The sequence below is a fragment of the Apaloderma vittatum genome, unplaced genomic scaffold, assembly GCF_000703405.1.
Source record: "Apaloderma vittatum isolate BGI_N311 unplaced genomic scaffold, ASM70340v1 scaffold18109, whole genome shotgun sequence".
NCBI classification, from domain to species: Eukaryota; Metazoa; Chordata; class Aves; order Trogoniformes; family Trogonidae; genus Apaloderma; species Apaloderma vittatum.
The window spans coordinates 16,040-39,208 of record NW_009737514.1 but is presented as its reverse complement, the minus strand read 5'-3'; the positions used below and the strand labels follow the sequence as shown (position 1 = coordinate 39,208).

At 38.9% G+C, this 23,169-nt stretch overlaps 1 protein-coding gene across 11 annotated transcripts in view; it reads right to left on the bottom strand.

Moving 5' to 3' along the window:
* Window positions 1–23,169, bottom strand: part of RBFOX1 (RNA binding protein, fox-1 homolog (C. elegans) 1) — a 268,731-nt gene that overhangs the window by 234,531 nt on the left and 11,031 nt on the right. For 8 of the 11 annotated variants that reach the window (XM_009877365.1, XM_009877361.1, XM_009877360.1 and 5 more), the window contains exon 1: window positions 11,970–12,190. The exons of 1 other annotated variant lie outside the window; for it this stretch is intronic. In XM_009877365.1, the coding sequence (XP_009875667.1) occupies window positions 11,970–12,056 (87 nt within the window). In that variant the 5' untranslated portion in view covers window positions 12,057–12,190. Of the gene's footprint in view, window positions 1–11,969; window positions 12,191–23,169 lie in introns of those variants that run through there. 2 more of the 11 variants (XM_009877359.1, XM_009877363.1) reach the window with 1 other exon arrangement.

The window sequence follows — 23,169 nt, the reverse complement described above, 5'->3', positions numbered from 1 at the left end:
TGGCATGTTTATTCAAGAGGACAGGCTGAATTATCATAATGATCCTTCCTGGCTTGAACATCTTTGAATCTCTGAATCGGAAATCCCTCTTCACAGCAAGAAACCTTTCTTATATAAACGTATACATTCACTTTCAGAGTCTGAAAATAAAATAAAAAAAGATGACAACCACAACTACAAAAAAGGGAGGTTTGTTACATTAGAGAAATGGTTTTTGCCAAAGAGTGTGGAACCAATTTTTAACAAAAATGTTCTGTCCTGAGAGAGGGAGAAAAAAGAAAGCACCATTACACATTCAATTTGATTCTTCTATTTTTTGCAGTAGGTGATATATATTCAAAGTCTCCTTTTCTGTTAGAGAACAAAACTAACTATTAAACAAAATCACAACGTATGTACACCGTTCTTTTCTAAAAAGGCATGGAGGGTAATTAATACTAACTACTTCCTCTTATTCTCCAATCATAACTACTCTCTTCCAAATATTCTTTCTGCACTCCACAAACAATAAATTTTACTTACATTGATAGATTTTATCCTTCCCTCCAAGGAAACACGCTGCTTAAGCAGAATAATGCATACAGAAGAACGAAGTCGTAAACGTATCAAATATTAAAAAGGCGATGGTATCAGTATACAGGGTAGGCACAAATTAATTCTTCACTTTCAGTCATCAGTAGAAAGGACAGAATTTTAGACAGTACAGCTGAGAATTATCTCATGAGCCAACAGGTATAATTCTCAAGAAATGTGTCCACAAATACTTTAAATGCTTGCTAGGATACTGTGTTCCCTAAAAATATGTCTTGGATCTGTTTCTGAAAGTGTCTGATTCCCAACTCACAACCTATTTTTAATGCTGTGAATGACATATGATATTTTAGTGCAGTGGAACTGAAAATGGTGCTCAGAAGGTTAGTCTAATTAATAAAATGCAGGAAACAGTTATGCCATTCTAGTAACAGAGAATTCTTCCAAGTTACATTAAAAACAAAACTCATAGCAACAAGGTGAGAGAAATAAGAGGCATATGAAAAACAGAAAGTGAGAAGCATGGAGTAAAACGTGTAGTATTACAAAAACAGTCTTAGGAAATGGTATAAATAAAAGGAAACTGCATCGGAAAACGGCAAGTGCTCAGAAACAAAGAGAAAACCCACTAAAACTATGGTATATGGGATAACATAATTATATATTCTGGCTCTGACCCAGAACAAGTTTTAAGCATTTCAGGTATTTGATCTTAACTTCCGGAACTCAGGGGAGGAAAATCTCTACAATGAATTTAACTAACACAAACTGAAAATGTAAGACAGAAAACGTCATCACATCTATCCAGAAAGAATACTAAACCTTTATTGATATTTTGATATAATCTCCTGCACGCTAAATAAATTCACCAAAGAATCACTGGATTACCTCTTCCCTTCTTCATCTCCCTTTTCTTACTGGAACTGAGAGAACAGAAATACCTTTCTCAGCATTTTGCTAGAGAAAGGCTTCTATTAAAAACATTCTTTTGTGCAGATCTGTAAGAATCAACCAATACTAATGCATAAGATAAATTTGCAGCCAGAAACCTTCCACCAGGGATATACTGACCTCAGGATGCCTGCAGAACAGCATATAAAAGTAACTTTTACTGACACGTAGGCAAGACAATGCTTCTCATGAACAAGTACCAGAAACAAAACCAGAGCCACCGGGAGTTAACATGCACAGACTCAGTTTTAGGCATAGACTCAGTTTTAGGCACACAGAAAGGCCAAACGCTGCCCAGCAAGGTTCTAGGTACTCCTCAGCTCCAGCAGTTCCAGAGGACTAACACACTTAAGATATTTTCCCTCCTAGGAACAAAGCTTACTTTCAGAAAACCATAAATGTTCTGCTTTGAGCCAAACAGAACCAATTCTGTTTAATGATCTTAATTCTCAGCTCTCAGAATTTGCAGATTGGTGTCTTAGTGCACAAAATAAGACAACAACAGCAGACGGGTTTTAGAGTTCTCTTGCATATTTCAGTGACAAGACATACTGATTGCCCAGCAACTTCCAGATTCTTTTTCCAGGCCTGGCACATAGCTCTTTCTGTTATTAAAAGACAGGCATTACACAACAGAAAAGCAGTGCCTGTCCTGCCTTCCCCCTGCCAAAAAAAAAAAAAGGAAAAATACAAAAGAACTGATATGAAACATCAACTGACATTTTCAGGTCAACACACTTTTATAGTGTCTGTATGATATTCTGATACAACGAAAATACTCAATCTCTGCAATTTTTTGAGAAACAAGGAAAGCATGGTTTTCTGGGATGGCCAACTATAATGTGTTCGGTTACAGGAGATATCACAAAATCTAAGAGTATTTGGTTCTCAGTATCTTCTTCAATAGGAGATGCTCTCACATCACTGGAACTGACAAATGCCACTCTCTGCACAAACATGTCATGCAAGATTTTAGAAGTCTGCAGGTGTACGCTGCCCTCTTCCCTTCGCTACCAGTATGCCTCTGAAATCAAAAAGTAACTCACATTTCAGACATAATATGCAAAAAAGAGGAAAATACATCCCCGTAGTCATCATGAAGAGTTGCCATCATAAAGCTGATTACAGCGACAATTAGACTGAATGTGGAACATTACAAGGCATAATATCACAAGCTTTTTAAGTCAGTTGGCAACATAATACCAAATGCCACTCTGAAATCACATTTCCAGTACTGAAACGCATATGAAATTTTCTCAAGGACTGGAAGTTTCTCTTAAAGAGCTCACAGTACACTGGGGCACAGACTCGGAGCTGGCAGTCAGGTCTCCTTATGCTTTTCACGCAGTGACTCTCAAAAATCTACCGCAGGTGAAAGTTCATATAAACGGCCTTCTTTCCAAATCTGTGCTTCCCTGTCGGGAACATATTCAGCAGACTTGGCTTACAGCACAGGATGTATATACTGGGCTTAATCGTGCCTAACAATTGTCTTGGCCAGTGGAAGGCATTTTCAGATGGGAAATGTGTATGAACATCTGTTACGTTTCCCTATGCCTGATTTTAACTGCTCCTTCATGAAGGAAGGCATAAAAATCAAAGCGTTGACTTGTGCAGTAAAAAGACCACGTCCTCACTTTGGTCAATCCAGCACAGTATGTCAGTTAAAAATGGTACTCTGAGAATCCTGCCATGGATTTATTTCATTTCCTCTAACAGCAGTGTTCAAAAGGCTCGGGTGCGTTTTAACAACTTACATGTTCAAAATCAGTCACCACAGGAACCAGCGGAGAGCATCCCAGTGCACACCGACCAGTGCTGCAACACAACTCAGCCATCTATTTCTTCTCTTACAGAGTAATTAGTTTTGAAAAAATCTATTTGAATCATCACCAGGTTTAGGTAGTCTTCAGAAGGATTTAGAAACAAATCCTGACAGACAGCACTTTCCTTCACTTTATTTTTAAGAGTCTGAATGAATAAACAAAGACAGAAGTACAGAGAGCCACTGCAGCAACTGCAGTTTTTAAATAATGAATGACAAACATCAGAACTGATTCGATAGAGGGAAAGCGAGTGGGACAAACAATTTGCCAAGGACTGGCGAGTCTTTTAAGGAGAACTGGGCCTAACCCCAGCTGCTAGGTTCTGCTCAGCCTTGAATCATCTTCCTAGAATGGCATAACTGCCAGATCCCCCTCACTGCACTAGATAGTAAAAGTGAGAGGGATTCTTACATCTTAGTGGTAAGAGAAGACAAAACCCAGAAGCTAGATTTTTAATTTTATGAGTCGATGACAGAGAGGTTACGATATTTTCAAGATTTCAAGCTTGCTTTATTCTAGGTTTAGAAATTATAAGGCCAAAAAGACAGAAGAAAATGGGTACAGCTTTCTGTCTAGGCACAAGAGTTTCAAAAAAGTCATTTTTTAAAAGTGTAATTTATTCCCACGTTCCAGAAGGGGGTGGGGGTGCTCCCATTGCACTTAATTTCTCTTAGCGAAAGGAAAGCTCGTGCCGTCTTTTCCATGCTCGTCTCAGAACAGACTCCTGTGTGACTTCTCTCGGCAGAATGCAAGGGATTGTTCATTTTCCTTGCTCTGTCTCAGGACAAGGTCAAAAAGTTTGCTGCACTTCTGTTAGTAGTAACTTACATTGGAACAGAGATCAAATAGTCCACATCTTGTATCTGAACAAAGCTTCCAGGTACCGCAAGCTTAAAAACCACTTAGTACTAGTTAGCTATTACAAATGCATAACAAAATATAAATTATTTAAGACACTGAGGAACAGACTTTTTCAAGTACGACTCGGGGTCTATAGAAAAAAATCTTTACTGATACTTTGTTAAACTGTACTCATGGCTTTCTTAAGATTTTTTATCTTCTGATTTGTATACAAACAACCAGCATCCTCCTCCATTCTGCTTTTTGGTGGCTTTAAATAGTATTTATGTTTTTGGTGTTTTTTAAAATAACTGAAGTTAAAGTATTTTCACTCGAGCAGGACGCTGAAAAACAGTGGTAGAGGAGTTTGCTTTCTGCCCCTCAAATGTTTTCAAGATCAAATTTCTTCAAAAAAAGTTATTCCAATTATGGTTTTCGGAACAATTCCAATTTATAGAGAAAGAGAACCTAGAAAATGTGAGCTTATTTCAATGAAACAGGTTTTTCTGTATTTATCAAGATATTAATAATTTCTCTAAGCTCTCTTTGCACAGACAAGAAACAGAAGGAAAAAAAATACTAATAGAGGGAAAAAAAATACTAAAGAGCTGGTCAAGCACTAAATTCACTCTCCCAAAAATAAAACCAAACCCTGTACACGTGAAGCACACATCCAGCACTTGGAGAATAAGGCACCAGGTTGCACAAGCAGGTGCACACCTTCAAACCTTCACACCTCTGGTAACCCAAGCAGGTCCCACCTTGGAGCATCCAGTTCAGCATCCAAACGAGCCTCATCACCTGGGCTGCGCCTACAGAGAAAAGTTCTCTCTAGGGGGTAAAGGAGGAGTTCTCAGGTTTACTAATTCTGTACAAGTCAGCATCACACTGACACTAGCAGGGAAAAAATGAATGATTCATTCTATGTTACTGCCTACAAGATCATTCACAGGAAGGAATTCATGCAGCAAGACCTGTTTTCCCTCACCTCTAGTCACCGTTTATTTCTCAGCTAATCATCATCTTTCTTGCTTTTGACCAACTACGTGGTTATCTCTTTTAAACATTCCGACAGTAGTTTGGTGGGGTTTTTAACCTGTTCTTATTGCTCTTTGAAATTGTCCCCTGTGTCCAGATCCCGATTTAATATAATTCCAAGATTTTCTCTAGGATGGAACCCAGGTAAAATGTTTGGAAGTTCCTTTTTTCCCCTCTTGCTTTCAAGTGTCAACATGATTCATTCCCCAAGTGTTTGGAACATGGTTCTACACAGGGCCACTGTCAGTAAAAACGAAGGCAGCTGATGCGCTACCTGCACAGTTGCTGGTAACTTTTAGAGAAATACATGTGTTTGCATTTTGGCAGCCACTCTCTCTTCCTACCCCAGCACTCTTACCTACTAATAGAGCAGTTTGAATGCAATCCCCAGCTACTTCAGCTGAAAGGATTTGTAGCTTAAATTATGTCCTAAACATATTTTTTTTTTTCACAACATTGCCTACTGAAATAGGCATTTCATATGTTTTTACAACACCCTCTTAGAAACCAGGTCAGAGAAAACAGTTACCTAGATTTCTCAGTTTAAAAATGGAAGCGAGCAAAAAGACCAAATAAAACAAAATACATATTTTTCACTGGGTTTCAAACTTTAGCTCATGAAACACAACTTATCAGAGGGTGAATAGGTAAAATATTCAAGCAAACCTCAAAAATAATTTTCTATATTTAGATATACAAGCATATTTTGATATCAGTTGCGTATCATTCTACTAAAAGCAAAATGATTTCAGAGTTCTATCTCCTGACACAATCTGGCCATCAGAATTTTTATTACTGAGGAACAGAAGAAAAAAAAAAAAAGAGAAAAAGGAGGGGAAAAAAAAAGAAGAAAAAAAGAAAAAGATAAAATTCCAGATCCTTGGAAACAGTCATATCAGCTTGCTGGCTTCTAATTCGGGAAGCCAAACTAAATAATGTATTTTTGCAGAGAATCAAAATCTCAAAAGTTTGGTCCTATTTAGAGGATGACCAAATAAACAGAATCTGTCCTAATGAAGCTATTCTGTCTATAGAAACCATTCTGTTCCTACTAAATCAAATACCCTTTTATTTATTCCACTTAAAAACCCCGAACATTGCAGAAGCTGCAGCGATGAAGATCCAGATTTACTCAGTTGTGCTATATTAAAACACTCCATTGAAGTGTATTATCTAGCACACAAGTGCTTAGTTATATATCATAATGTCTAAAATTCACTAATACTGATATTACATGGAAAAGCAGGACAGGAAAAAAAAAAATCTGTGTGTTGGGTGTCAGATGAACTCTTTTGCTTTTTTGCTGAGCTCAGAGAGAAGCCCTGGCTATCACACAGCATCGACCAAGCTGACAGAACACGAGGTAAAGGAGTATTGCCTGACTCATTCAAATTAAGTTACCCATTGATTTCTGAAATCAAGGCTAGCGAGACAAAATTATGCAGATGGGAGGAGACAATAGCCACTTGTTTCTTAGTCGAACTGAACCTAGTTAGAGAGGCTATCCTTCTAGGTAAAAAAAGCATTTTTGGTCACTGGCAAAGGCATTTGGTGCGACTGCCTCTCCCTCTGCCCCCTGCAGGTTCACTCACCAGGTGTTTTATGATATCTGCACTTATTAGCAAGAAACAAAAGTCAGGTTAAAAGAAAATAAGCTCTTGAAATAGCAGTAACAAAATACTTTCCAGCTGCTGTGGCCGCTTGAGCAAATGGCAGGTTTTGCAGAGAACAAAGTGCTGGCTACACTGCTTGATCCATACAGCAAACCAACCAAACAAAAATTAATTTGTACTCCCAGAGTTTTAAAGTTGTGTAACCGAAAATTTCTGTAAACAAAGTAATACAGACCACGTCTATCACTATCACCACCACTCTACATTTCCTATTAAAAGCATTTTTCATACAGAAGGGGAAACAAGACTTTGCAACTCTTAGCCAGAGAGAGAAGTAACTTTAGATACACTCTCTCAAAACCAGAACAAAATACTGTTCAGATGAAAAGTGATGGCAGCAGTGAAACCCGCTAGCCCTGCACTGACACACAGTGTGCTGGGAATACAGCTACTAGGGGACCCTTATCACTCGCAAAGACAGAACAACACAGTCAAGCCAGAGTAAATCTGCATCTCGAGTAAAACATCTTCTTGCTGCATTTCAAACAGGCAATTGGGTCAATGTAAACAAAAATCATGCGCTGCCTTCCACGAGATCATGATCTAAAACCCATCAGAACAACTACACACCAATTCAGGCAACATGGGAAGAATTAAAACCTCTCACCATTTCTCTTTCCTGTGCATTAGTCAAATAAAAGCCGCTAAATTACAAAAGCCTTTTATACGTAAGGTAACACAACATATCCATGATATTTTTCACAACTGGGCTGTCAGAACGCAAGTGGGATTTTTCGAGTAGCCCAACACAGCACACCAACATCTCCAAGTGTTCTGAGCGCGTTCGCTGCTAGCATCTCCCAACACGGCCCCTAAGCGGGGATTTTACAGACGGGTAGAGATGGAACTGTGAAGGAGTCCACACCACTACTTTTCACAGCATATTCTAGGCAAATCTCTCACTTAGCCCTAAAATAAAATGGAACTGTCTCCAGATTACCACTTTTCCAGCTGTCAAACACGCTAGTTAACCCATTATGGAAAATCAGATACACAGATATAATCAAAATACCTTCAGAATAATTTAAGCTTAAGAATGATGTACTTACAAGCAGGGTAATTCCCAGTTAATCAAGAGCTGTCTATTTTCTACTTTTCTTCTACAAATAAATAAGCAAATAAAAGCAGAAAAGGTTTTGGCTTAAGTGGCTGAACCCTAACGATGAACATAAATTTGAACCCTCAGAACAATTAGAGCTTTTCTGATTACTATGTTAAAAGAAAAAGTATACTTTTTTTAAATACTGATCATACTCAGAAAAAAAATTAAATCTTTAACTGGCTCACTCTGTTTTAAATAGAACTGTCTCTCTATGTAAATTTTTCCCATAGTTTACTGAAAACTAGTTTACTGAAAAGTAATTTCAATTTTAATAATTTTTATAATAATGCATATGGAACTCTTCTTTTTCTGCTAAATGGAAATTGAGCGACTTAAGCCAGCAATGTAATAAATAATTTAGCATCCATCATTCAAATATCATATATTGCACTTGCGTTTTTAAAATATTTTCTCACACTCCTAACATTCCAAGTATCCAGAGTACCCACACAGATTTTATATACCTAAACCACTCAAGTCCACGACAGATTAAGCTAATAGAGAGGTTTAACGTGTTCCACAACACATACTACTCTTCCACGCATCACAAAACAGGGGTTTTTGATGCTGCACTTTGTAATTTTAAGGGTAAGCAGTAGGGTGGTTATTTTGAGCCCACGCAAGGCGGTGGGGCAGCACACAGCCGCGCTGCCAGCCAGTTGGGCAAGGGTCCCTCGCCCTGGCCAACACAGATGGCTCTTCTCTGCGTGTCACCCGACTGCGCCACTGCAGTCCTGGACAGGAGGGTTCCTCCCCTCCCAGAAACCAAGTGACAAAGCTGGGATAGGAACCAAGGGCAGGATAAGAAGCCTTTAACTAGATTGCCACTTAATCTTCTCTGCCATTTTTTTAATCTCACCTGCCAGGAGCACGAGCACGACAGTTTTGACACAAAGTAGGTCTAGATGTCCCCGGCACACGCGGCTGCCGGATGGCAGCACCCGCCTTGGTCCTCGTGGAAGCATCATCGCGACAGCCTGCGAAGCCGCCAGTCCGTCTTTTGTGCCAAGTTAGAAAACCTCTCTCCGCCCACACGAGGCATAATGCTATTTATGCATCATTTGTATTTTCATGTGATTTTTTTTCCTCCTACACTTTTACCCAGGAGGAAGAAGTGAGAGGAAAAGATACTTTACTCGTCTCGTTAAAAATTGTGTTAAGAAATCATAGGCAATAACAATACCATCATTCTATGAAGTTTTTTGAAGGTATATTTACCGATTGGGAAATAAAATCAAGTTTGCGAGTATATTTAGCATAACTTCATACATTTTGATGTTTCTGTAACCTTGAACAACTGTCTTCTCTATCTCCCAACAACATATGTGTTCCATTTTTCATCATCTCACTCAAACATATGATCTTGGTAAGAGGAACACAGATCTTCTTAACTGAATAATACATGCAATTGGGAAAATACACATGCCTGTACATCTAAAGCGTTTCCAGAGATGTATCCACAGTGTCTATCCTTTTTTGCTTGTCCTCAGTTTCACAAATTTCAGTATTCTGTAATGAGAGGGTGTGACAAAAGGCAGCAGAAGATGTAGGATGGAGGTAACTGATAAATTTCAGAGGACAGGCTGGAAAAGGCTGCACATACACAGCTTAAAGCGCAACACTATACGGCACTTGAAGGCGCAGAACCCCTGCAGACTAACAGTCCTCCACAGAGATTGGAGCTCTCTCTTGCTCAACCATGCAGAACATGAAAACCACCCAAAACAGACCCTCAAATCTCCAAGCAATACTCTAAACTGTTTTTCTACGCAAACTTGGTGTAAATTCAATTGGAAATCTTGGGTAATCCCTAATCAGAAATATATCTACTTTTTGTAGAAATCCATACAAAGAAATAAACTGCAATCTTATAAGCCTCTAAAATCTTTAAACAGCCTCATAGCTGAAAATACTTCAGGGTTGTAGCTCTCAACCTGCAACTCAGTAGAAACATTTGCATAATCAGTTTATCAAGGCATATTTTTGAAGAAAATTTCCATTAAAGTTCTGAACATTATGTAATTACTGCTTAGGAGAGGATGACACAGATATGCCTATCAAGTGTCCTTTGCATTATTTATTTAGGATACTTGACTTATATGTACTCTGAGAAAAACAATAAGGATTCTGATATCATCAGGTGACTGCAGATACTGCAAATGCAGATAAAAACTTGAGTGAAAAACTGGTTAGACCATTTAATATTCTAGCTCACCCACTAAGGCAATAACTCAAACATTTGTTTGGTTTCTAAAACGCAATTTTCAGGTATGATGTCAGGAAGAGAGGGAGAAGAGACTAGACAGGTATCCCTATGAAGAACACTTCTCAGCTGTACCTGGAAACACACCTATTTTATTTTTTTTTGTAGAACAATTCTTATTGCTTGGCTATTTTAGACCTATGCTAATGGAGTAGCATAGGCCTGGATATATCTTTCTAAGGAGAGAAAGAAAAGAAAAAAAATTGAAATAAGGCATCCTGAATTTTCAAAGGGCCCTTTCTTCTAATCTATCTGCTTGGATAATGCGTCCAGAGTGGCATTTTGTAATGACAGCAACTTTCCAACAAATCAATAGTTATTTAATTCCCAACAAGCTCTCGAGTCCATTAAACCTGATTACATTCACCCATTTCAGTTGGGTGCAGTTATTTTTCCTACACCGGCACTTAATCTATAACAGGAACTTATGAGAACTTTCAAAAGCAATTTCAACATCAATCAGCATAGAGTGAAAGGCACGATTTGCTTGTAATTATTTATTGGACAGGATGGCCCAGGGTCTGACTGAGCTCTAGTGTCCGACCTTCACCCCCAAATTCTAATGGATATGAAGGCCCGCTTGATGTGTTCAAGCGTGATGCCGTGTCTCGCTGCATAAAAAATTGCATCAGCTTGCACGTCCCAGAAGACACGATTTTTCAATACCCAGTAACGGCCACAGTGCAACGCTGTATTTCTATTCTAGACATAGGTGTCTGATATGAAGCCTAAAGTGAAGAACAACTCCCAGTCTTCCATTACTGAATGGGACCTACAAGGAAAGAAAAACCTGATTTGCGCTGTGAGTGCCCCTCCACGGCAGCTACCTGTGGAGCATAATGAAAATTTGCCTCTCCTCCACAGTTAATTTGACCAATCACTGGCATGACACAGAAATGCAGTAATACACAGGTGGGTCTCGCGACCCTGTTAAGACATAATATCTGACTACTGCTGGTTTGTTCTGTTTGTCAATGCTTGGAAATATTACTCGAATTCTTTCTTAATGCCCTCTGATACTTTTTGCTTCATTAGTGTCTACAGGATCTATTCAAAATCCTTCATCTAGCAGCAGAAACTTCAGCAGTACTGCTTTTTTGATAAAAATAAAATAAAACCAAACACGCACACCACAACACCAAGAACTCAATCTAGTAATTGCCAGTTAACTTCTGAAACACAGAACTCTTGCCCTGAAGCAAGATCTTACACTTTCAAGGTTCAAACGACTTAATGCGACGTGCATAAATATTCCGAGAAGGCGATATATTTCTATACACACAAAAACACAAAGCCTTTTTCATTCAGTGTGATGCACAGCATATGAATTAATGCATATTTAACACTATTCATATTTGCTCTGCTAAAACACTTAACCCAAACCCATCACGGTAAGTTACTTTGTCTTATGACCTGCCGTGGGAATGCTGACTCCCTCAGAAACCTAGAATGGATAGCAAATCCTCTGCCCTGTGGTCAACCTCGTGAAGCAAAGGCATGAATGTTAAACAGCAGACAAATCAATACAAGCAAATATAGCTCAACTACACCATTTATTCAGCCATGAGAGATGTCAATACTCAGATTAGGGTGATCCATCTTTTTGATTTCCTACTGTCTTCTCACTGACTACACGAGAGCTTTTGCCTGTATTAAAAGTGTTTGCTTTCTCAACCATAAAAATTCCAATTATTACTCTAAGCGCACTAGAGTTAAGTTGCTTGTTGGAAGCGGCCTTGCATTACCTGAACAAGTCCAGCGAAGTAGGGTGCTGCCGGCAGAATCATTGGCACTCCATATGGATGTAGCAAAACTCCTTGAGACGACAACATGGTTTAAGTGATAGTATTACTCCCACTAAAGCTAAACACATCAATTGAAAGTTAGGGGAAAATCTATATACCAACTTCTTCCAAACTCAGAGCTAGAACCAAATAACTTCTGTCAGGGGCAAAGCCCACATCAGCTGTAAAAAAAAGAAAAAAATTGACGTCAGCAACTCTTAATGTTAAACTTTTCTTCAGAGACAACAGATAGAGACAACAGCTGCAAACCTAACTCTACCAAGAAGGAAGGTGCTATTTTGGGACCAGCTTAAGTAACATGACTAACCAGCTACTCTTTATCAGTTCAGATTTTTAAGTACTATACACATACAGATCAAATCCTGTCCAAATCTAGCAATTAGAATTAATTTTCCTACCGGTTCTGGCACATACATGACAACAGTTACTATTAGAAGCCATTTAAAAATAAGCAGGTTTATCATGATTGTGCAAATAGATGTTTCCCTGTATTTATAAATTGTTAAACAAATATTCATGTGAGAGATTAAGCTTAAGTCTGTTGCACTGGATACATATTCTGTTTTGATTCATTAAATTTTTCTTGCTTACTTAGAGCATTTGAACTAATGCAAACTAACTACTTCTATTAGTGTAAATTATATTTTAATGGCTTTTCTAACTGTTCACAACATCTATGTTGTTATATTAATAATTTTTTTAAAAAAGAATGAACTTGACCTTTAAAGTATTTCATATCTGTTCTCCAGTTAAACTTATACTCAGAGTGCAAGAGATAAAAGAGCCAAATTTAGGCTGTTACCCCCACCAAATTTGCTCCTTAATGTACTACTTGCAAGACATTTTCTTCCACAGCTAATAATTTTTACTTTAGACAAAACAAACGTAGTCATTAACACCTGTTTCATGTACAGCATATCTTCTACTGCAGATACGACTAATGACAAGAAACACAACTGAGCAAGATTTTTAAAATTCAATAAAGAATCAAGTGCTTAGAACTTCATATTACAAGTTCAAAAAAAAAAAAAAAATCCTCTCCTACAGTCTTCAAATAACCAGGGTGCTTCACATTACTAACTCCAGCTACCTGATTTTGTTGCATAATTACTTTTCCGGGTAACTAATTGCAGACAAGATTTGATGTGATACTCAATTATTTCATGTCACATTTTGACCATCGTGAAGGTTTTCAGTAATTGATTCTCATGTATCAAGGTAGCCGTGTGGCTTGATTTGGAAATCCACCTCAGCAGCTGCACGTTGCCCCTCGTTACTATCAGCCTCACAGCATTTCTAGCTCAAGACGCCGAATTGCGACCCTCTGGGACTCTCTTCTGAGAGGCTGCCAGCGAGGACAGCAATCATCCCGTGCTGAAGCGATGTTTGCCTAGTTCCAGCTCCGGTTACGCCACTGCTTGACTTGGCTGTTGGGAATAATGCTCTTCACACTGGTTATCCGACTACTCTTAGTTAGTAATCACACTTCTTGCTCTTTTCTTATTAAGGAATAGAACCTTGCAGTTTAATTACGAAGCACACAGTGGTCTAACACAACGTGGGGTTCGCCAAATAATTTTTGTAAATTCAAATACAAACCCAGTTATTAGCTTTCACACAGAAATCCATAAACAAAAGGTATGTATGAGAGTGAGTTGCCATTGCAACTCATTTAAAAGTATTTAATTTGTAATGAAAAAAAAAGAGTTCATTTTAACTATTACCTATTTATTTGGTCTAGCAGAGCAAGCTGCATTTAAAGAGAAAGAAGATTTCTTTCACCTAGGAACAGAGATTATAAAATGGATTCTGGAAGCTTTACTCAAATGACTCCAGTGGGACAACTGACATAAATAAGGATTGTTAAATTGCTCTGTGAAATACCTAGGCGTCTTTTTGTTTCAGCATGTACGTATCTGATAAGACGTTAGAAAACCTAAAGAGCAAGATGATGGGTACAGGGAAACACAAGCTCAAGGGAAGCTTTTCTGTGATCTGGTTTGGGACAGTTTTTGCTTAACATTTTCATTTATTATTTTGGCACAAGGCAACACGTGGATGAAATTTCCTGATGACATAAAGTTGGAAGGGACTGTCAAGATGGAGAAGGATGAGACTATAATATAGAAAAAAAATCATTCAACCTCACAGACTCCATTAATAGAAATGTGATGAAATTCAATAATACAAAAGGAAAGGCAATGCTTCTATTAATAACAAAAACTTCCGTTCTAAACTCAAGAGGAAGAAGAGCAGGACCTCCTGGCAGCCGTTTTAGGAATTGGAGCTGCTCATGTGATGCAAACATGAAAAGGCAAATTATTAGTATTCCTGGATTAATTTTATTTCTCAACTTTAATTTCAGAGGTACTTTCAATAGCATATCCTTCTCTTCACGTTTTAAAAAAACCCATCCAAACAAAAAAGTCAAATGCAACTACAACAGCTGCAGGGAAAGTCCTTCGCGTGCTGTTCAGTGGAGTGGAGTAACTATGTTGTAACAGGAACCTTAGAAAGTTTGATTTGTTTATCCTAGCAAAACAATCTGTGAACAGGGAAGAAAACAGTAGGAGGAAGAGGCTGTTTAAGCTAAGGACTATCCTGACACACTAAAAAACACAAAAAAATAGTTATGAATAAATTTAGGCTGAAAATATTCTTCAAGTTGTTTTTTTTTTTACAAGTGTTTTCGTGTTGGCTAAGGGAGGGTCTAGACTAGCCTTCCAAACCCACAGTAATCTAAGAGGGATACCTTATAAAAGCAGATCAGACCACGCCAATACCAGTTGTAGTCTGAACTCCGCAACTTAGGCGATGACCCTTCCAGTTCTTTGCAAGCAGTACAAACACTCAAGAATAATGCAGATATCAAACGTTGACACAGCATTTATATTTACTATGTTGCAGATCATAATATATAAGAAGAAATTTTGAAAATAAACTGTAGTTATCTGTTTTAATGAAAGGATGCTTTGCTTGCCTCACTATAACAACTCGCTTCTAAACGCACAGCCGTTTGGCACTCCAAATCCCAGCTCTGACTTTCTGGTTGGGCTCTTTGCTGCTGTCCCATGTGTGCACCAGCTACCTAAGTTCGCACAAACCTCTGTGAATCAAAACCACAGAAGTACAACACAGCTTTACTCGCGTCTCCGCCCCGTGCCAAATTCTAAACTTACGCCAATGCAACTACATCAGCTTCAGCACTTTAGACCAACGTATTTGTTCTCTCTTCCAGCCACACAAAAAGGAGACTGGTCTTAAGTTTTACAGTTCACCATTAATTAGCGTTAATGGTCACTTCTGTTCTGCAAGAATGTACCTAATACATGAAATTTGTCCATAAAGAATGGTGAAGACTCAGAAAATGAGTCAGAAGAGTATTAAATACACTAGTATCTCTGATTTACTTTAGCAGGGCCTCTAGTATGCTGGAGGCTAAGCATGGGCTTAAAGGTTTTCGTTCGGACAAAGCCCGAGCGGCCAGCACCACGCACATCAGTCACCTGCCTGAAGCCACTGACGGTGACAGTATCTACTTCCTGCCTACTCTGGGATTCCTACTCCCTGCAAAAAAATTAAGTATGTGTGTGGGTGGAAAAGGGGAGATCATCTATTTTAAACAGCTATACAGCTTTCACTTCCATTACATTCTAGAAAATTATAATGCTGTTAGAAAAAAAATGACACGCTAAGCCACTTTCAGTATGTTAATGGAGGGCATGTTTCTTTCAGCTATCTGTTTCCCAACCCTGGGTTGTTTTTTATCATCAAAAATTTTCAAGGATTTTTGGAAACTGAAACCCGATTTTAAAACAGAAAGACAGAAGAAAACAAGAAAATAGATGAACACTACTTTTATACATGAAACGTATACAGAAATAAACCATGCTATGTTGTTTGCTTCATTTTGTGGAATCTTGCAAAAAAGGCAGATATTATTTATGAAAAGCTGATTTTAAAGGTGAATAGCATAGGTTAAGCAAGCTAAGGTAGCAGTAGGTCAAAAATACCTAAGTGTTTCAGGTCCAGCAGTCTACTGCCATAATTTTATGCTCTAGCACAGAATTGAATCTGCAGACAGGACAGTGACTTCACTGAGGACCTGCTAAAAAGTGATTAGAAACGGCAAGGAAATGGAGACTGCTTTAAAGTACAGATGCACACAGAAAGAAATAAAGCCAGAAGCACACCTGAAAACTGGGCTACACGTTCAGACAGAACAAGAAAAAAATGAAAATTATGCAAGAAGGTCCAAGGTTTTGATCCCACCTGCATATAATACCTAAATGACAGATTAGACAATGACCAAAATACTCCCCTCATGCAAAAGCAGATGACTAGGTTTTGCTATGGTCCAATGTGTAAAGACTTTGGCAACTTCCCTGGAGCCCCACTGCCTGGAAGAGGTAGATCCCTGCAAGGCAGTCAGCAGCCCATCGTTGGTGGATGCTCGAATCGGATCCTGACAGAAGCAATCTAGCCAGGCCATCTCTCTGCCAAATAGCTAATGCTTCTTAATGCCCATGTCTAGTTCAAAATACCATCAACAACGGTTCTTAGAAATGCTATACAACACTAACGAACTTCGAATCATTTCTACTACCTTCCAGCATTGGCCTAACTTTCCCATCTAACAGAGCATAAATAATTCAGGTATCACTTTGGCAGCCTCTTGCTAGCTTACGTTACTTCAGATTAGCATCCCTTAAGCTCTTCAAGCCTCTTGTTTTCTGGCCACCTTTCCTATTCTCCAGATGCTCTCCATTTCCTCTTTTAATATTTCCTGGCATTTTTCTGGTAAAGGAAGACCCAGCACTGAGAGGATAAAGTAGTTTCCAAGTCTCCTTCTAATTTCCATCATCCATGGCAACTTTCGACTACTGTCCCTAAGAAAGTATGACCAGCTCAGTACCAAGTGCACTGTGAAAGAGGTGAGCTGATGAGCATTGCCTGAGGTAAGCAGAGCCAGGCATTAAATGAAATATTGGTAGACAGAAAAAGCTCGTCTGCATGTCTTCCCTCACCCTCCCAACCACGGCTGCTGCCACTTTTGTAACTATTACACCTATCTTCCCAAGACCATTTCTCCTTTTCTGCAAAAAACATTTCAGATCAAAGGTTCTTCAAGGGCACCAGAAGCACTATCTGGACTTCACCCCTGTCCTCAGCAGCCGCCTCTTTCACTCTTCTAAGCAAAGCCTGAAGTACATGGAGGGGCTGCTCATGCCGAGTATCAATTCCCCAGTCACCTGCCGTTATACTTAACAGCAGAACCAAATACAACCTGGATATTTTACCAGCTCTTAAAGCAGAAAATATCACACATAGAAACTCAAGATATCCAGTGATCTCATACTGATACAAGAAAGGTGGATGCTGTCAAAGTTTGTCAAGCATCTCAGTCTGTATTAGTCTATAAAGCAAGGATATAGAAACTTTTAACAACTGGGAGAGTCCCATTTTTTCAAGTATGTGGAATACTTGGAGGATACAGCATATTTTCTTTTTCTTCCAGACTTGAAGTTTCTATTTGAAAATTATATTAACTCTTAGAAGCAAATTAAAAAGTAGCTGTAGTTCAAGATGAACTTTGCTGAATCTTTCCATTAGAGACCAACAAACAATCACAGTCCTGCTAACTATGAAAGCTTTAGACAGAAATGCCTCGTGCAAAAACTGAGGAAACATATTTGAGAAACAATTTGTAGCCCTAGAAAAATTAAGGTTTTCAACATTATAGGCCAATTGGTATTAAGTTATTTGAAGTGCAACATCCCAGCAAATGTTGGTCTCTAAGTACACAAAACATCCTTTTTCTGTGGTTTGACTAACTCCCAACCTCTATTTTTTGTTGTCAGTACTGTGCGCTGATCACCTGCTGCTCTCGTATCTCACTGGCTAAAGAATGGCATGTTGACTTTGCATTTCTTTTGGAATGCTCTCACAAAGATCACTTTTCTTCCTTGCATTGCCCCACAGCACATCCTTCTGCTACCTCAGCAACTGTACAGAACTCATCATCACCTTCAAGCGCTCACTTCAGCCTTTTCCTACCCTAGCTACTACTGTGAACAATTGAAAGATTAGTAACTTCCTCATAGTCACATTCAAAACAGCATCGATACCTTCTCCCGTAATTTCCCAATACCAGGTAAGAACTTCCTATAAACACCTATGAATGTACTCTCTCAGCCAATAAAACCTCCTTTTCTCAGAATGCCACACGAAAACATTGACTGGGGGATGAATCGACTGCTGAGTAGCATGACGATGAATATCTGTGCTCCTCTGCAAGTCACCTGTACATTTGTATCCACCTTAGACTGCAAATTCCTTCTGAAGAGAACTGTGTCTGGCACAAGGAGATCATCACTTATGACAGTAATATTAAAGAACACACTCACTCAGAAGGTACATATTTACTTAGTTTCATTTTTGCAGGCATGAGTGAAGGCAGACATTGTTACCTCGATGGTGTGGCCTCTTCCACATCCTTAGAAACCCCTACTTTTTGCTTAGGCTAGATTAATAGAGATACATATTTGTCTCCTGACCCTTCAGTGAGTCACAAAATATGTTCACTTACACAGGGGATAAATGTTTGCTAGAGAGAGGCAGCAGGTTAAAACATGGAGCTGAGCGATGCCTTTGTGGCTGGACTGCCCTTTGGCTACCACAGAAACATAAGGATCTGTCATCATCTGTAGATATCGTGGCACAAGATCACAGAACAATCTGTGAACCACTACTCCCTGCAAAAGCAAAGAAATAGCTACAGGTGCCTTTGGACTTATCTGTGTTTTCCTATGAATTAAAAAGACTCTGAGTCACAACTAGATTCATCTTTTTGTGCCAGCACACTTGTCAAAATTAAAGCAGGGTGAATCTGGGAACTTCAGTTATTTAACACGTTGGGCACTGAACTCTGAAGGATAACATTACACTATGCAAGGAATCACACAGCAAACCACCTGCTACAAAAAGCGGTGCAGCACACATTTGTAGGGCAGCTCCTTCCACAAAGAACTCTGTGGCCCTACACAACCGTTTGTGAAAGGAGTTTCTCTGCTTGTCTCCTTTTCTCCAGGATCTCTCAGAAAAAGTTAGAGATAAAGAAGCTGCATAACTGGAGGAACATATTATTGCTATGGCTAGCTTTACTATTCTTCTCTTGAGTTTATCTGCTATTTCTTAAAGAGTTCAGGTAAGCCTCCAATCTATGTGAAGTTAAGCAGTTTTGAAAATTTTGTATGAAACGCAGAATGAATTTAAGGACCGAAAGCTTGATTGCCGTCATGCAGTTCCATAGCCACAATACCAAAAATGACACACATTTCCAGTGGCATAAGTGATAAGCAGTATAACATAAATCTTCATTTTAAAAAATATAAGGATATATATAGAGAAAAAACCGTCCTGTTTTCACATGTATTCCTTAATCTCATAGATTCATTCTTCTCTTTCATGCACTGGATACAAGATGCCCAAGAAATATATATTTTTGCTTGTATTTTGCCAACAGGTAGGAGCAGGCTGTAACTTTGCCCTTGGGGTACATTCATTTGCAAATATCAGCAGCAACAGAATATATTTCTCCTTGCAAATCAGCAACAGACTGACTTCTAATCAATATTCACTCTTAATGAATATATTGATATACCCAAGCAATGCCATGGTAGATCACGGGCCATTCTACACAAGATTCTTGCCAATACTTGAGAACACACCTGGTCTTACTTGTTACCAGTTCACGTTTGTCTTCGTGTCGAAACCAACATGCATAAACCAGGATCTCAGTAATGTGACAGCGTGTTCTAGAACAGACAAGCCACCTCCCTGTCGCTGTCATCTCTCAGGCTTTGGTGGTGTGGAGATGATAGGTAGTCACATATTTTTATTGCCTAGGCTGGTCAAATGGACTTCTCCCTATGGCTGTAGTCAGGCTACTCCAACTCCCATATCGGAGGAAGCTATGACTTCTTCTTGACCCAAATTAGCACATTCATTATTCATCAAAGCACAGTTTCCATTTGCTTCCCTTGGGAACAGCAGAGTATCACTGTGAGGATCTTCCCATACAACTTCACTCCCTTAATACACTCGGGATTTGCTGACAAGTAACAGCTGCTCATTGCCCTGAGTAAAGTTCATATTAATACGACTGCATGGTGATTCATGAGATGATATAAAATCATGCCTCCTGCCTGTATAAATACATCACTCAAGCACCCTACTATGCCAAGTGCCATGGTTTGATTGCAGAAACCAGAATAGGATAGAAAAATATAGAGAGCAGGGTGTCTTGCAGAAACAACCTATTCACACCCCAAAATACTAGAGACCCTACAGGTCTTTAAAGGGATCAGAGGGAATTTCTGTTCACAACTAACAAGTTTCAAATTCTCCAGAAATAAAATATCAAGACTTGAAGGCATCAGATGTAATGCATACTATAATACAGCTCTATGCAAGACATTGGTAATAGTTTCTAAGTACTGAAATTTAGTCAAGAACTATAAGCGAGGAGCATGCGGCAGGCAGGATTTGGCTGAAAGCATTAGAAGGCACAGCTGATAGAAAGTTTGCCTTCAAATTTGACTACCCCAAACAAAAGAAAACTACTTGAACTTCCTACTTTATGCCCGAAGTCAATTCACTCTCCTAAGTATCTCCTAACGTAACTATTTGGAGACACAGTTAATCCCATGTTCAGCAATTCCATCACTACTCCCAAAGTCAGCTAGAGGTCATCAAGAGGTGATGGCTGTGTCTCTCATCTGCCTTCTCCTGAGATGAGGCAGAACTCTTCTGCCCACAATCTGAGGGTCTGTGACTGAGGCCAGGGCAATGTGAGCAGAATTGCACTGGACTCTCTGCAGGAACCTTCATGTAAACAGGTAGTACACAGGAAATCCAGCTAGTACACAAAAAAAAAGAAAGATAAATTCCCTGGATTATGCTTCAGCAAAACTTCCTGGTAATACAGTAAATAGATCTCACCTTAAAGAAGTACACTGTGTTTTCTTTCCTCCCCTCTTCCAAGACCTCTTAGACAATATTCTCCTTATTCATTATGCATTCTAGTCCTAAATAACTATTCTGCCAAAGAGGTGATTTTCTTTGGCAGTGGATGCTGAATTCCTATGTATACTTGGCTTCTAATGTTATCTCTCACACCAGCTTCCTCAGGACAACGTACACCTATGGGGATCGGGCCACTGATAGAATAAGAACCAAAGAGCAGAAAACTGTAACGCTGTTGCATCAATGCCAGATGGTAAGAGCTTTCCCTGTCATCCACTTTTTAACTTTTGGTTAATTACATTTTATCTCTGAAGGGAATAAAGAAACGATGGCCTTTTTTAATCTCACCTTGATTTAAGTTTTAAGCAACCTTTGCCAGTGCCCTTGGAGCACTTGCTCCCTAAGCAGAAGAAATGCAAGTCATGATACTGTTTACTAAAAAAAAAAAAAAAAGGCAAACCACCAAAATCACCTGTTACTGAACACCAGGAACAAATGAAAATAATTTACAAGCTTTGACTTGTGTTGCTCAACCAACATGAAGAGCACTAAAAGTTCACAGTCTGTTCTTCCCACAGACACCACTTTTGCATATCTGGATTGTAAGTGCTATTATTGGAACATCTCCCTGGTATTGCAATGATAGAAAAGTACTACATTGCCACTATCAGATTTGAGGATAATTAATGAGTCAAGTGGGACTAGTGAATTCTGCTAGAAATTATTTTCAAGAGTTTTTGTAACTCCCCAATTTTTTGTCTTAATGATAAGTCGCCTTCACAGCCTGTTTCATTAGATGCTTGTGTAATCCAGTCCTACAGCATAAGCAACTGAAGTTAAGAACTTCATTGTCTACTGATCTGTTTGGTCATTTGTGGCAATAGTTAAAAAGCTACATTTCCTGAATTCTTTTCCTCTACTGTTCAGCCCTGATTAGCTCTTCAAGATGATACAAACAGAACACTGCACAGCTCTGTGCTCCATAGCTCCAATTCTTCACAGAGCTATGCAAATTACAATTACCCTCCACTGCCACAGATCAGATGCTGCCTGCTCCAACTCAACTTCCTTCATAAATCTGTGAAAATAACTTTCCCTTAAAGTTTCCATACAGCCCTTGCGAAGATTATTTTCTGCTGGAGGTAGGCACACAACACCTGTATAACTTTAGTGCAAATAAGCACTTAAAACTATTCTCAAGCCAAGTATACAAGAATATGATGATGAAAGAAAACACACATAGACTGTACAATACATTAATCTTACAGAAAAGTCAGGGATAATATCCTTAGTGGAAGTCAACAAACTGCGTTGATCTACCTGAAGCAAATTCTCTCCTATGAAAATCCATCTCTGCATTGCACACCAGGAAAATGCTTGTGAATGCTCCATTCTCACACATGCATTTGAAAACACCTGCATGGTTTGTTCAGTTGGTTATGAACACGTGTTTTTTATAACAAGTAGTTCCTACCAAAACATTTAGCAATGAACATTATAGAAAAAAACCCACCAAAACCAAAAAAACCCAAGCAACCCCACAGTTCCTTCCTCCTCCCCTGGGTTTGTGGGAACACCTTGAAAATATAAGCTCCCTACAAACAGTGCTGCCTCGACATTCCTTCATATTTTTAAGAAACCTGTATTTAGAAATTTCTGGTTGAGTTTCCACTTGTCAGATGTTCATGGAGAGTCAAAACTACTGAGGAGCACTTACTGACACCTGAAGGAACAGTTTTGACATCCCTGTTTTATGTTCACATCTTTTGGTGCCAATGCACAGATGAGTGAGAGGGAGATTATAAAGTGTTTCTAACAAGTCTTTGCACAAAAAAAAAATGTGAGGAATTTTCATTGTCTGAAAAATCTTCTACATTTTATTTCTGAGGCAAAACCAATCACATTCTGTGTGGTTGGAATTTTTAAGTGATTTACCTTCATCCATCCAAGGAGAGTATAACGGACACCAGTGTTACATAAAGACACTTAGAACAGTTGACAGGGACATTAAAATGAAACAAAAACCTTCAAAACAGATCATGAAACAAGCACTCTTCCAACAGGAAATCCACCTGTAGAAGAGCCAACTCTACAGAGTTCTCTCCCTGCTCAC